The 16,771-nt window shown below is 45.5% G+C and overlaps 1 protein-coding gene across 3 annotated transcripts in view; it reads left to right on the top strand.

Moving 5' to 3' along the window:
• The window catches only part of CTBP1 (C-terminal binding protein 1), a 392,310-nt gene that overhangs the window by 133,924 nt on the left and 241,615 nt on the right, over nucleotides 1–16,771 (top strand). For all 3 annotated transcript variants that reach the window (XM_083148178.1, XM_083148263.1, XM_083148092.1), the window contains exon 3: nucleotides 15,177–15,275. In XM_083148178.1, coding sequence (XP_083004304.1) covers nucleotides 15,177–15,275 — 99 coding nt within the window. The remainder of the gene's footprint in view (nucleotides 1–15,176; nucleotides 15,276–16,771) is intronic.

Below are 16,771 nucleotides of genomic sequence, written 5' to 3'. Positions count from 1 at the left end.
GTTGATTTTTTCTTGTGGCGATTCGCGTCACACCCCCCCCCCCCGCAACCCCCACTCCCGCGATTCACGGCACACACCCCCCCCCCGCGATTCTCGGCACCCCACCCCGTGAACCCCCCTCCCGTGATTCACGGCACACCCCCGCGACCCCCCCTACCATGATTCGCCGCAACCCCCGCCCCCGTAACCCCCCTCCCGCGATTTGCGGCAACCCACCCCGCGACCCCCCTCCCGCGATTCTCTGCAATCCCTCCCCTCCCGCGATTCGCAGCATCCACCCCCCACAACCCCCCCCTCCTGCAATTCGCGGCACCCCCCGCGACCCCCCCTCCTGCAATTCGCGGCACCCTCCGCGACCCCCCCTCCCGCGATTCGCGGACACCTAAGTTGCAATACAGGGCATCTTTCATACAATTTTAACCATATTTCTCATATACAAACGTTCACAAATTAAGGGGGCGCAGCCCCTTACGACGGTGTGAAGAGCGCCCGTAGGGCGCGATGAATCACCTAGTTAATTATAATTAACTAACCATATAATTATAAAGGAGAAAATAATTATGGAACTTGGGCATTATTCATACTATGGAAAAAGATTAATCCACTAGCATAGTTATAAACCAATTAATCAAGAGATTGCATACCACAGTTGTCAATATAGGCTATGACATAATTTCAAGTATCAATCTTTTGTTAGGAGGCGGTATTACAAGTAACGGTCAAGCTGTGATTAGTAGTGATGTTTCAACAGCTCTACTTAGTCTGAAGCCCTAGACTGGGCCCTTTGAGGTGCTGTAAAACACTTATGGCACCTTATAAATAAAATAATAATAATATTATATTATATCCCCATAGTGGTCCACCGGTGCCTGCAAGGTACTAGTCTTCACCTGTGGCCGCCGCGGTTGGAAGGGCAAATTAGGTTCGCCCAAACTCCGTTGCAGCATGGATTTATCGTTATATACAAGGCACCCGTAGAGGCTATGAGGTCATAATTGGAAAATTGACTTAACCCACAAATGATACAAAACAGACTATAAAGCACACAAGCTACACCTGAGCAGCTGTGCTCACAGATACAAGGACAATGACAAATGAATAAGGCAAAACCCAGAAAACTTATCTGGAGAGAACATACAAACTAAACACAGAACATAAAAATTCAACAAAATCCTAAAACAGGAATGAGCCACTCTGTGGCTTGTAACAATGTATCAGTGTTCATATTAGGCTATGAAGGATAACATATGAAAAACAATAGTAATCCGTGTTTTGTTTTTACATTCTAAGCAATCTGTATACTAAGTCATTACACTAGTGCTAGTCTAAAATTATACCACTGAACTTTTAAGTACTGTCAGTTCTAATTAAATGCACACATAATGTGTGTTAGTGTACATATCACATACTTCTTGCTTTAAGGAAAAATTCTAGTAGAAATAATCAATGAAATATAAGAAATATCTTATCTGCAAACATAATGTAACTGTACTTTGCTTTTGAACTTTGAAAAAAAAGAAATAGCAGTCAGATCGTATTTCTACTTGACTTGAGGAGACAGAAAAAACAAATGTTACTGTCACATAATGGTTTCAAAAACAAATGAAACATACAATATTAGATACTGATCAGATTTCTAAAAGAAAAAAAAAATTTCAAATTTAGCGCTATTGATCTTAAAGATGTTCTTGTAGCTAGCTTCAGCTTCCGTGCACGAGCAGCTGCTACGGATGTCACATGCTTTAACACAGAGAGACATTACTCAATTCACACACTGGTACTAAAAATAGTGCAGCACCGTGACCTGTTTGACCTGAGTTCTGACATGCAGTTGGTTAGATCAGTACATGCTCAAATGTTAAAATATTGCACTTACTGAATGTTCAAATACAGTGAAGTAGTAAAATTCACCAAATGCAGAGCATACAAAGGCATACGTAAGAATTAGGCATTCACATGAAACATTTACAAATTACTTTAGACACATGACATAAACTTATGTCAAGATTTCTTAGATAATTTTTAGTTTGTTACTTTTGAGCTCATGAGCGTAACTCAATATATTTGACTGTTTATTGGTAAAGGGAAAAAAACTAAATAAAGATATAAATGTATTTTCCTGGCCAGGATACATTTTCCCATTTTACCAAATTGCAGACTTCAAACATAAGGCGTATTAGACATTTTTACTTTCTCAGATCATGTTGTTTGATCTGGGCACACATTTATGTATTCCTAGGATTTTAAAAACTTTAATTTCATTGTAACTAGTTACTTTAGTTGGCATGTTTTATATGAATTTTTATACTGTCTGTCTTTAAGATACTTCATTTTATTCTTAATTGCTCTCAGTGTACATTATTTTATTAAGTTTAAGCTAAGTTAATCTCTAACCTGTTATGATTATCTTAACACTTCTACTTAAGTTACTTTTTAGTTTAATTTGCTTTATTAAAAAAAACTGTATACCATATGTTACTTCAATTTCGAATAGGCTATGATTTTGATCTAGTTAATAGATGATTACTGAATTACTATATTCAGAACAATCCAGTTCAATATCCGAGCAAGACGTCTCTTGCTAAGACTTATATGAACTAGAATAAAACTTCAAGCAGATAGTCCCAGACATATCTCATCGAAGTTTTGTAGGTTTTAAAAACCCGTACAAATGAAAGGCTTATATTTTATGACACAATAGTCATTGTACCTATCACATACTAGAGCTGACTTAACGTCACTCACTGCGATTAAATTACATCTATTTAAACTTATTAGCCTATAATTTTTGTATTATTTTGCAAATAACTACAGTTTTTATAATAAGTTTTCCAATTTAGACTAAGAATAAGCAATATCACATAAGATATATCGTGTTACATACCGTTCTCCATTAGGCCACCTACTCCCCACATCGTGACTTATTAACCACATTACAGTAAATAAAAGGTACGCTTACCTTATTTGTGTGGAAAGTCACATATAAGTATGGAGCAGGCAGTCCAATGCAGAAGGCAGCAGCCGTCGGAGTCACCATTGATAAGTTGGGAATAAATCCACTGTTAAGTTCGAGGATAAATAAATGACACGTAATTACATATTTATCCAAAATAATATATTATACAATATTGCTTAATTCCGAACAGACAGAGCAGAACAGCACAGCATGAAGTGTGGCGTGTGGAGAAGGAGTGTGAGAAGGAGGCGGGGCAGGCCCCAGCCCTCCTTCCTTTGCTGTCGTCACATCATACAATTTATACTTTTTACTATCTATTTTTGGCCACAATAGTATGGGGGTGATTTCATATATGGTGATAATGCTAACTACCTTTATTTAAATCATTACATATATGGAAGAACATATTTAGTATTGGTCAGCAGTTCTTGTTGGCTCTCTGACGTAAACATGTTGTAATTAGAGTATACATTTTCAGCTATACATTCACTTCACGATCTCTTCTATTGACAGCAACAGGTGATAGTAGCTTCAAAATAGATTGAGCTGGTAGTCTTTGATTGATGACAACAGATGATAGTAGCTTGCAATAGCTTTTCAAAGTCACAATTTGATATGTCTTTGCTGGTTTTCCACAATAAATTATTTGTACATTGATGCAATAATTAATATAATCAAAATCCATTTTATCACCTGTGATACGCCCAGATTACGCCCACGGTTTCTGACCATGGACGGCAGAGTTTTTCTGGTCGCTGAGTTACGTCCGTGCACGGTGGAGTGCAGCTGCCGGAAGGTTGCAGTCGGTACGCATGCGCAGTGGGCTAAAAAACGACAGAGTCAATCAGAATAAGGGCCTTAATGCCTATGGGCTACTTGTGGGCACTGCACAGGCGTGGTCAGCATACGCAGAATGGCCCCAGAAGAGGAATGATTGCTTTCTGTGCCGCTGTTCCGGGTGATTTTAGTACATTGGGTAAAATTTAAGTTGCTTATTGCTACAAATCGTGGCAATAATAAAATCCTAATTATCTTGCTACAGGTGTGACTGCTGTAGCAAGATAATTAGGATTTTATTATTACCACGAGGCGGCATGTTGGCACACAAACATACAACTCACCATGCAGGGGAATATCCACATTTAGGGGGTTATTTTGGTTCACTCTTTGTGACAAGTTCCTTCTTAGATGGACAAACCCATGTGCACTGCAGGTGGGGCAGATGTAACATGTGCAGAGAGAGTTAGATTTGGGTGGGAGTTTTACTTCAAAGTGAGATCTATATTGCAGTGTAAAAATAAAGCAGTCAGTATTTACCCTGCACAGAAACAAAATAACTCACCCAAATCTAATTCTCTCTGCACATTTTAAATCTGCCCCCCTGCAGTGCACATGGTTTTGTCCATCTAAGAAGGAATTAGTCAGAAAGAGTGAACCAGAATAACCCCCTATGTGCTAGGACTTTGGGGTATATTTACTAAAGGTGCTAAAAATGAGGTGATGTTGCCCATAGCAATCAAAAAGGTCCTGTCTGTTAGGAACAGGGAGATCTCGCCTACCCTAACTCCGTTGTCACCCCTTGGAGTTGGCGGATGCGTGCTGAGCTAACCTTCACCAATAATAGCCGCGTTCGTGGGAGCCCGTTAGTCAGGCTCCCACCCCGATGCCACCTGGTCTTACTAGTGACAACGCAGCCGCCAAGGCCGGAGGTAAACAAGGGGAAATCTACCTAACAAACCAAAGAGGCGAGAACCACCCTGCCCCAGGGAGGGGGGTGTCAGTGGATAGCGGACTGGGCTGGGACCCGCGGTGCTAATGCTGTGGGCAACAGGCAAGACCATGTACCGTGGCCAAACTGACCGGTATCACAATACACGAGGTGTACCCAGATGATGGGCAAGAGTAACAATACACGGTATGCTGACACAATCCGACCTGCTGACGGGTGTAACAATACACCATATGCTGACACAATAAGAACTGCTGACGGGTGTAACAATACACAATATGCTGACACAATAAGAACTGCTGACGGGTGTAACAATACACAATATGCTGACACAATAAGAACTGCTGACGGGTGTAACAATACACAATATGATGATACAAAAGATAAATGACAATAAGAGAGGCAAGGAGGGAGAATCTCCCAACTTATCTGAACACCAAGAGATCGGCAGGCAGACACAAGCAAGGATTCTGGAGGCAGCCAGGAACAGGGACTGGAACACAGGAACCACGAGTGAGCAGGAGCCTGGAACCGGAAACACTCAGGACGCCAAATCAAGAGCTATAGCCGGCGCCTGAGTGTTCCAGCAACCAGGTTTAAATAGCGCGCCAAGCGCTACCCTGACGCTGCGTGCGGCATCATGCACACCCCTTCCTCCCTGCGGCCGCCAGGCGTCCTCCGTCGCCTTGGCAACCGCTGCGGCAGGGGAGGAAGGGGTTGTACGCCGGCAGCCTGACTGCCTGCCGGAAGCTCCCGGCTGATGACGCAACGGCGTCGCGGTAACCCGGCAACCGCCGGAAGAACAGAGGAGACTGCCGGGCGAGCGGAGGCGCTGCCCGTGCAGCTCCTAACAGTACCCCCCCTTGAGGAGGGGTCACCGAACCCTTAGAACCAGGTTTGAACGGGAAGGTCTTAAAGAACTCTGCTTTGAGCCTGGGCGCATGTAACAATCGCTCAGGCACCCAAGACCTCTCCTCTTCTCCGAACCCCTTCCAATGGACCAAAAATTTCAGTTGACCCCGAACAACCTTGGAATCCAATATCTGTTCTACTATGAATTCTTTGTGCCCTTGAATGAGGACTGGTTCGCGGTTGGAAGCAGGCCCTGATTGGGAAGCCATCGAGGCTGGTTTAAGAAGAGAACAATGAAAGACATTATTGATCCGCAGTGCTCTGGGGAGCTGCAACCTAAATGCCACCGGATTGACTTGAGCAGTGATCAAAAATGGACCGATGAACCTGGGCCCTAATTTAGGACATCTCTGGCGAAGCTTAATGTGGCGAGTAGACAACCACACCTTTTGCCCCACTCGGAAAAAACATGGTCTCCTATGTTTGTCAAAAAAAAATTTTGAACGTGCTGAAGATTGCCTCAGAGCCAAATGAACCTTTTGCCACGACTTCCTAAGGAAGGACACTGTGGAAAAGGGCGGCCGAGAGGAATCCCTAGGAACAAAGAAGGAGTTGCACTTGGGATGGAACCCGAAATTACACAAAAAAGGCGAGCTCTTGGAGGCCGCATGATACGAGTTGTTATAAGCAAATTCTGCCAAAGGTACCAGTTCGGCCCAATTGCTCTGACATTTGGAGACGAAGCAGCGTAAATATTGCTCCAATGCCTGATTGACCCTTTCGGTCTGCCCGTTGGACTGTGGGTGATGCCCGGAGGAAAGACTGACCTGTATTCCTAAACCGGAACAAAAACTTCTCCAGAACCTGGCCACAAACTGAGATCCCCTGTCAGAAACTATATCCAAGGGAAGGCCATGGAGTCTAAAAATATGCGAGATAAAGAGCTGTGCCAACTCTTTAGCAGTGGGAAGTTTACGCAAGGGAATAAAATGTGCCATCTTGCTAAAGCGGTCGACCGTGACCCAAATGGTGGTAAAACGAGAAGAAGAAGGAAGATCGACAATGAAGTCCATAGAAATTTGGGACCATGGCCTTTCTGGAATGAACAACGGCAGGAGCGTACCCACTGGTGATGATCTGGGAGATTACCGGACAAGAGGAAATAAACAGGGCAACATCCTGTTTTATGGTGGGCCACCAAACCGCCCTAGACAAGTGCTCAAGGGTCTTGGTAACGCCAGGGTGTCCAGTGACCCTACTGGAATGAAAGTCTTTGAGGACCAATTTTCTGAGGTGTTTAGGAATAAACAGTCTATTATGTGGAGTCCCCTGAGGAGCAGAAGGCTGGGAAGCCAGGACACGGGAGGCCAAGTCCTGAGTCAGACCCGCAAAAATGACAGAAGACGGGACAATGGGTGTATCTTTGAGTCCAGTGCTCTGACAAGTCTGGAAACTACGAGATAATGCATCAGCTTTGACATTTTTGGGGCCGGGTCTGAATGTAATGATGAATTGAAACCTGGCTTGTCGTGGGTTTAATCGTTTAGCAGACTCGATGTAGGCTAAGTTTTTATGGTCGGTAATCACAGTGATGACGTGTTTGGCCCCTTCTAACCAATGACGCCATTCCTCAAAGGCCCACTTAATGGCCAACAATTCACGATTTCCGACATCATAGTTCCTTTCGGCCGAGGAGAACTTACGGGAGAAGAAGGCGCAAGGATGAATCTTCTGATCATGAATGTCCTTCTGAGACAGGACAGCTCCAGCCCCTACATCCGAGGCGTCAACCTCCACAATGAAAGGAATTCTGGGATCAGGGTGATGTAAGACAGGAGCTGAGCAGAAGGCCTTTTTTAACTGATGAAAAGACTCAACGGCCTGTGGGGACCAAATCTCAGGATTGGCTCCCTTGCGAGTCAGTTCCACAATGGGGGCAACAATGTCAGAAAAGGACCGGATGAATCTCCGATAATAATTGGAGAATCCTAAGAATCTTTGGATGGCCTTGAGATTGTTGGGACGAGCCCAGGACATGATGGCTTGAACCTTGCTGGGGTCCATGGAAAAACCCTTTGGAGAGATGACATAACCCAGAAAAGAGACTTGAGCAATTTCGAATTCACACTTTTCGAGTTTGGCGTATAATTGATTTTCACGCAACTTCTGAAGGATCAGGCGGACGTGCTGCCGATGTTCAGAAAGTGACTTGGAAAAAATCAAAATGTCGTCTAAGTAAACCACAGCAAATACCCCCAGGAACGGCCGGAGTACTTCATTGATGAAATCCTGAAAAACTGCAGGAGCGTTGGCCAAGCCGAACGGCATCACAAGATATTCGTAGTGACCTGAATGTGTGTTAAAGGCTGTCTTCCACTCATCTCCCTTTCTAATCCTGATGAGGTTATATGCTCCTCTAAGATCAATCTTGGAAAACACCACCGCTTCCCGGATTTGATCGAACAAAACAGAGATGAGTGGTAACGGATAGGAATTTTTTACAGTAATTTTGTTCAAGGCCCTATAGTCTATGCAGGGACGCAAAGAGCCATCTTTTTTTTCAGCAAAAAAAAACCCTGCACCTACAGGAGATTTAGAAGGACGAATGAATCCCTTTTCGAGACTCTCTTTTATGTATGAATCCATGGCCTGGGATTCAGGTTCTGAGAGGGCATATAGACGTCCCTTGGGCAATCTGGCATTGGGAACTAAGTCTATAGCACAATCAAAGGGACGGTGAGGGGGCAACGTATCAGCTTCCTTCTTGGAAAACACATCGGCAAAGTCTCTGTAGGGTATGGGTAAAGAAGAAAAACCGGGAAGGACAAGACGAAGAGGAAGAGAGAGACAATGATCAGAACAGGAAGAGCCCCAACGTATGATTTCTCCTGTGGTCCAGTCGATACTGGGATTGTGCTTCCTAAGCCACGGTAACCCCAGGACGAGTGGCGTGAGTGGACAGTGAAACAACAGAAAAGAAATCTCTTCCGAATGAAGAGCCCCCACCGAAAGCTGGAGAGAAGGGGTGCACGCGGTAACACTGCCGTTGGCGAGTGGCTGACCATCCAGGCCACAAACCGACAAGGAATTGACCAGGGAAATGGGTTTGAGCCCCAACGAACAAACCAGCCCCTTGTCAATAAAATTGCCGGCTGCACCGCAATCAACAAAGGCAGTGGTAGCGACAGTGCAGTTATTACAGGTGACAGAAACCTGAATAATGATCGAGTCTAGGGGAGAAAAACAAGATAGGCCCAAGTGAGTTTCCCCAAACCCACCTAGGCCCTGTCTTTTCCCGCCTTCAACGGACAGACCACTGCACGGTGACCCTGACCTCCACAATACAGACAGAGACCCTTCAGCCTCCTACGATTCTTTTCTGCGGCAGATAAACGTGTAGCCCCAATTTGCATGGGTTCGTCACAGACAACCTCCGAGGTCTCCCCCGGTGATGTGGAAGGATATACCCCAGAGACCCTTTCCCTCTGGCGTTCCCGGAACCTCCGATCTACCTTGATGGCTAACTCCATAATTTCATCCAGGGAGGTCGGGGTAGGGTAGTGAACCAATGCATCTTTTAACGTCTCTGATAAACCAATGCGAAACTGGCTACGGAGTGCTGGGTCATTCCAACCAGAGTCAATGGCCCACCTCCTGAATTGGGTACAATAAGCCTCTGCGTTACTCTGACCCTGCCGTAGTGCCCTCAGGTTGGCTTCGGCTGAGGCAGCACGGTCTGGGTCGTCGTAAAGCAACCCCATGGCAGAAAAAAAAGCATTCACAGAGGTAAGGGCCTCGGACCCTGCGGGAAGGCCAAACGCCCAGGTCTGAGGGTCTCCTTGTAACAGGGAGATGACCATTCCCACACGCTGGGATTCCACGCCAGAGGAGGCCGGGCGGAGTTTGAAATAAAGTTTACATGACTCTCTAAAGTTAAAAAACTGGGAACGTTCCCCGGAAAACCGGTCCGGGAGACTCAACTTGGGTTCGGGGTTTCTAGATGAGGATAAGACCCCCTGTACCCGTTCCTCTTGTGAGTTTACCCGGAGGGTCAACTTCTGAAGCTCTTGGGTAAGAGTATGCATCTGCCCCGCCAGAGCGTGATTAGCAGCCTGCTGGGCCGGATCCATAATAACTGACTGGAAGTTGGGTGAAGTATGGGCCGGCTATAATGTTAGGAACAGGGAGATCTCGCCTACCCTAACTCCGTTGTCACCCCTTGGAGTTGGCGGATGCGTGCTGAGCTAACCTTCACCAATAATAGCCGCGTTCGTGGGAGCCCGTTAGTCAGGCTCCCACCCCGATGCCACCTGGTCTTACTAGTGACAACGCAGCCACCAAGGCCGGAGGTAAACAAGGGGAAATCTACCTAACAAACCAAAGAGGCGAGAACCACCCTGCCCCAGGGAGGGGGGTGTCAGTGGATAGCGGACTGGGCTGGGACCCGCGGTGCTAATGCTGTGGGCAACAGGCAAGACCATGTACCGTGGCCAAACTGACCGGTATCACAATACACGAGGTGTACCCAGATGATGGGCAAGAGTAACAATACACGGTATGCTGACACAATCCGACCTGCTGACGGGTGTAACAATACACCATATGCTGACACAATAAGAACTGCTGACGGGTGTAACAATACACAATATGCTGACACAATAAGAACTGCTGACGGGTGTAACAATACACAATATGCTGACACAATAAGAACTGCTGACGGGTGTAACAATACACAATATGATGATACAAAAGATAAATGACAATAAGAGAGGCAAGGAGGGAGAATCTCCCAACTTATCTGAACACCAAGAGATCGGCAGGCAGACACAAGCAAGGATTCTGGAGGCAGCCAGGAACAGGGACTGGAACACAGGAACCACGAGTGAGCAGGAGCCTGGAACCGGAAACACTCAGGACGCCAAATCAAGAGCTATAGCCGGCGCCTGAGTGTTCCAGCAACCAGGTTTAAATAGCGCGCCAAGCGCTACCCTGACGCTGCGTGCGGCGTCATGCACACCCCATCCTCCCTGCGGCCGCCAGGCATCCTCCGTCGCCTTGGCAACCGCTGCGGCAGGGGAGGAAGGGGTTGTACGCCGGCAGCCTGACTGCCTGCCGGAAGCTCCCGGCTGATGACGCGACGGCGTCGCGGTAACCCGGCAACCGCCGGAAGAACAGAGGAGACTGCCGGGCGAGCGGAGGCGCTGCCCGTGCAGCTCCTAACACTGTCTATTATTTTCTAGGATGCAATACAGAAATGACAGAAAGAATCTGATTGGTTGCTATTGACAACATCACCTCTTGTCACCTCTTGTCATTTTTAGAACCTTTAGTCAACGTACCCCTTTGATAGGAATAAATTGGGTGGAGATAAAGTACCAGCCAATTAGCTCCTAGCTGTCATCTGTAACATGACAGCTAGGAGCTAATTGGATGATATTTTATCTCTGTCCACTTTATCTCTCCCAGTGGCTTAGGGCCCGATTCCAATATGAACAGATGATTGAACATGTGCACAGTACGCAGTGCGAGCCGTCCATGTGAAGGCAGCCAGTGATGAGCAGCCATTGCTGGCTGCCAGGGCTGCCGCTAGGAATTGCTGGGCTCCCCCTCATCCCCCCTCCCTTCCTTCCTTCACTTACCGCCCGACTCCTGCTCCCTCATCCCCTCCTGCTGAAAGCAGCAGGTCCCGAAGCACAGGCTTCTTCAATGCAGGAGGCCTGCGACCAATTAAAATGCAGCATCGGCTAGTGAGCCAATCAGAGCTGATGTACCGGCAGTCGCTCTGATTGGCTAATGGCACACAAACTCTGATTTGCTTAAAAGCTGGTGCAGCACTCCCCTATTGGCGGCCCTTCTGGTTGCACACAGGGTGATTGACACCCTGTGGGCATTTGGGGGCAGTAGCGCTGCGTTTTCTGGGCGTTGGGAGGGAGAGATGCTGACATCAGCAGCAGCCTCCTCCCCATGGCCATCGCATCGCCAAGTAAATTCTGACTTACTCATAGCGGCAGGAATTCACTTGTGCGAGGCAGCAGCATTTACCTGATCAATTGTCTCAGAAGATTTGCAGCCCAGTGATCATTTCTGAATCGGGCCCTTACTGCATAGTTCTGTACAAACGTAATCGCAGTTCACTTAAGAGCAGTTGTGAATCGGCCCCAAAGAGACCACGTTGAAGCTGTTTGTGATGCAACGGCTGGAATGAAGATAAATCACGTCAGACGATAATACGATCATGTAACCAGCAAAATACCAGTGAACAGCAAATAAACCATTTTTAAGAAATGACATATTTCACCTGCCCCGGGCTCCCCTCGTGCTGAGAGACAGTGTGCATTCTTCTTTTCAATCAGAACTTCATCCTGGTTGCCGGGAAGTTTATCAGGCGTGAAATGTCCGGTGGTGAAAATGAACGATGCGCCAGCTGCAGAATCAGACCTCCAGCAATAACGGCAGGCTGGCATAAATCCTCTACGAGGCACCACAAGTTACCTGGGTGAAGTCTTCTAAACATATAGAGGACGGACGTCCTTGGACGTTTTAGTACTAAATGATTTGAAAAATGCGAACAAATCACATTGAAGGGCGCGGTCTTTACAAATATATAAAACATTTTTTTTTTATGAAATGACCTCAGTATAATGAGTTTCATGCAGTGATATATGAGGACGTCAGACAAGGAACATAGAGAAGTTCTCTGACCAAGTTCTAAGTCACAAAACTCTGACTTGTACTGTAATATTTACATTTTAAATTTTACATTTTTAAATGTCAAATTAACTTGTGCTATAGGAGGTTTTCTTCCTAAACAGGTGTACTGTCCTTTAATGTGGGCCAAGGGGACCCACATTAAAGGACAGTACACCTGTATAGGAAGAAAACCTCATATACTGTAGCACAAATTAATTTTAATTGAAAAAGTCGTTTTGGAGCTGTTATTTCCTGTCACACCCCTGATTCCCCCTGCCTCTCCCTGCCTCTTCCTGTCACCTGCTGCGTGGCAGGGAAAGGCAGAGGGCGGCAGGAAGAGGCAGGGGGAGGAGCTTCAAAACTACTTTTTACACAATAAATATAATACAGTCATGTGCAAAAGTTTTGTCCCTTCCAGATTGCTTCCATTTTGTAGCATATTTGTCATACTTAGGGATAAATTTACTAATGCTTCCAAAAATGTAAAGAAGTGATGTTACCCATAGCAACCAATGAGATTCCGTCTACCATTTTCTAGAGGAATCCAGCCCGGAAACAGAATTGTTTGGTACAGGAATACAGACTAGCTTGGTGCATAGATAAAATGCTAGGTAAGACAAGTATGCAGAGAGAACTGCTGTTTGGAGCAATAGGACATCTGGCGCCTTTTGGGCTTCAGAAGCCACCTTTTATTCCCCTTGCTACTCACTCATTAATGGATGTGGTCCAGTGGCGTAACTATGAATTTATCTCCCCCAGACAAAAAGTTTGTGGCCCCCTCCCCCGGGCTCCTCTCCAGCGTGTTTCCCCAGCGTGTGACGTGATGACATCACACACATAACGGAGAAGCTGAAGCAGGATAGAGGAAGAGAGACCAGCAGACACTGCTGCTTCCCTTGGCTCCGATGCATCCCAGGCCGCCCTAGCACGCCCATCCGCCCGCCCATCCTGCACACAGTAGCCAATAGCCGGCTCTGTGTACAGTCAATTAAATCAGTGGGGAGATTTGTCGTCTCTGCCATGGCCGCATCACACAGACCCCACTGCCGTTTGCTTCCCCAAGTGGCAGCTGGGGCTGCCTTACAGTAGTTACGCCACTGACGTGGTCAGCTTATCAGGTAACGCCATCGTATGGGTTTGTCATAGGTCAGCTGATCAGGACCAAGATGGCAGCCTCCAGAGACCGGAGTCGGTAGGACCTTCCCATGAGAGATGACAGAGGAACATGACGCTGGTACACAGCACCCACGCAAGTGGTCTGGTGATTACCATGCTGAATCCTGACACCGTTTTAAATGAACATATAATTTATATATAGAAAAGGTTTCCAACACCAACTGGTCCTGCGTGAAATAGTAATTGGGCTCCTAGTTACTCATTTAACCAATTAAATAAATTGAATTATGAAGTGGGATTAGTTAGATTCGATACAATCAGGCTTGGTTGCTGCCAGCCCTGTTGAATTTAAACATGAATTAAATGGAACCTTTGCAGCAATGGCTAAAGGTCTCTGCAAGCAGCATGGTATGGGTTACAAAGCCATGTCTAAGGCTCTACGACTTTACCGAACCACAGTGATAGTTATAATGTCCAAAGGGAGAAAACTGGAAACAGTGTTGACTGAATCGCCCCAGGAGTGGCCGACCCACCAAAATTCCTTTAACCGAATTGACGGCTCCAGGAACTCACAAAAGAACCCAGATGAAAATCTAAAGAGCCGCATGATCCCACCACAACAAACCATCCAGGAAAAAAATGGACTATGTGAAAACCACTGGGAAAACCAAGAGGGCCATAAAGACTAATCCCGTATTTGGCCAAACTCCCCCACATTGATGACCCCCCAAAGCTTCTGGGATAATGTTCTCTGGGCCGAGAAGAAGTTTTTGGAAGACATATCCTGTTACATCGGGCAGCTAAAACAGCACACCACAATAACAATATTGTACACGCTTTGTTGCCTGGGCAACCTGCCATAAAATCATGAATTCTGCTGTCCGCTAGAAAATTCCGAGGGAGAATGTCCTGTCATAAATCTGTAATCTGAGGCTCAAGTGCGATTGGGTGATGCAGCAAGACAACGATACGAAGCATATGAGCAAGTCCACCTCTGATTGTCTCTAAAGAAACAAAATTAAGCTTTTGGAGTGTTCTAGTCAAATTCCTGACTTGAATCCGATTGAGATGCTGCGGCAGGGCCGGAATCCCAACTGCCAGGATGTCGAATGTAATAGGGCCTACACACGGTTCCATTTCATCTATTTTTCAACTATTGTTCTATTTGATTATAATCCCACGGCATTGAGATCAAATAGAAAATAGACTGAGCAGGCAAGGCTATACAGATCTGTACTATATTGTCTAATCCAGTGGTCAGGGAACTCGGCCCTCATTACCCCATGCAGTGCATGTTTTGCAGGTCTCCTCACAGAATCACAAGTGAAATAATTAACTCCACCTGCGGACCTTATAAAATGTGTCTGTGAGTAATTAGTACACCTGTGCACCTGCTGGGTTACCAGCAAAACATGCACTGTGTGGGGTAATGAGGACCGAGTTCCCTGACCACTGGTCTAATCGAATGTGTACGCTGCAACGTGCGTTTCGATCCCGATTGAATCGAGATGGAATAGAAAGTAAATCGAAACGCGTGTACACCCCTTAAGTACGTGGGTAGCATTAGCGTTAAGGGGATAGATCCTTTTAAAAATACCCCTTTTGATGCATCAAATTTTGGGGTAACTGCGTTACACGAGGACGTGAGGGGGGGTGCAGTTTTTTTGTTGATGATGATGACGATGATCTCACAAGCTGTCTTGGAAAACATAAATGTAAATTTAAATTGCAAACTGTCACCTTATATCGGTGAGCTTTGTAAGGGTTAATAAATGGCTGCCACACTTCATGCCAACATACACTATGTATCTCACGCGCTATTCTTTATTACAGCACCCTACCCGCTAGCCTGGAGGGCACAACATGCTCTTGCTCCTTCATCTGGCAGCAACACAAACCCTTGGTCAATGATGCGAAGCTCGCCTGAGGCAGGTAAGGTGCAGACTCCTGTTATACTGTTACATTGTACTTTAGCTGTGATGATTCTCTTAGTATTGATATTGTTTGTTGGTTTTTATTCTGTTAAATGCTGATCTATGTGTTTAGCTTTCTTGGCTTTGCCTGCTTGGTTATGACAGTGGTGAACTTTCCAGTTTTGACCTGTTTATTCAGTACAGCCTTGCCAATTGTTTTGTGTTATTTGCACCTTCTAGTTCAGAACTGCTTGCAAGAAAGAGCAGTGAACTTCAGAGATGACTGACGGTTGTGTTGTGTTAAGACTTTGTCACATGTTGCACTGTAGGATCCATTAAAAACTAACCTATGCCCTAATTTTTACTTTTTGTAGACATGTTTATCATTAACTGTGATAATCCATATTGAAACTATTTAAATACCAAGTTATGTATCTTTTCAGTGTACAACTGATATTCTCCTACAAATGATTATCTCCTTTCTAAATTTCTCAGGAGGGCCAACAACAATGGCCACTATACAAAGTTCACCTGGGGAGGCTCAAAGCTCTCAGCTTGTCCTGTGATGCCAAAGGAAGAGCGGAGAATGACATCACATGTCCTGTGTTGCATTACTGTCACATGCTGTACAGTACTTTGCATATACGCCATACAGGATGTGTCATATTTTTGCAGTACGCCATCAGATTCTCAGCATTTGACAGTCTGATGCCCTTTGGAGTTGGGAGGGGGTGGTGACTGCCTGGTGTCGCTTACTATTGTTAGGGAGGGACAGGGTGAGTATCTTTGACTGAGGACAGAGGTTTCCTGGCCTCTTTTGCTGCAGAGGCAGCGGTCGGATTGCTCATCTCCACGGCTAACGTAGCTAGTCAATGATGTTGCATGTGATTTTTATGCTGTATCCTGGGATGCAGCTTGGAACATTATAACGCATGCATGAGGTGTGGTGCCTCCTGAGAAATTTCTGTGGCTTACATGTAAGCAGCAGCAAAATCTGCCCTATCCATACCTAAATCAGACCGACCGTGCTGACAGAGCTCAGAGGGGCACTTTAAAGCCTCTCTGCTCAATTCATCAAGTGCCATGTGATTGTGGTTGCCATGGTAATCAAGAATTATAAATCATTGATAGCAACAACAACAACAAAAAACACAGGGAAATGATACACTGGCTAGAAGGGGGGGGGGTGCACAGAGGTGGTACATGGACTCTCCTCTCTGTTAATTCTCCCCTGCTAACTTTATTTGAAGGAATAACAAATGTGATATTGTTATTCCTCACCTTGTGCATGGTATACACCAACCTTTATTCAATCTCTAGTGCAGATTTGAAATATAAAAAGTGCTGGAGAAACATTGTATGTGCTGAAATAAAATATTTGGGAAAGCTTGGCTGAATATGAATATGAATTATTAATACTAATCTGTATTTTGAAATGATATAAATTAGATAAATAATAAATTACTTTCAATTATAAAGCTGAAATTAAATCTGAATAAATGAATCAGACAACAG

Source organism: Crinia signifera, chromosome 1 (assembly GCF_055691185.1).
Source record: "Crinia signifera chromosome 1, ASM5569118v1, whole genome shotgun sequence".
Classification (NCBI taxonomy): Eukaryota; Metazoa; Chordata; class Amphibia; order Anura; family Myobatrachidae; genus Crinia; species Crinia signifera.
Note: the sequence above shows the minus strand (reverse complement) of the source record. Positions and strands in the feature narration are given on the sequence as shown.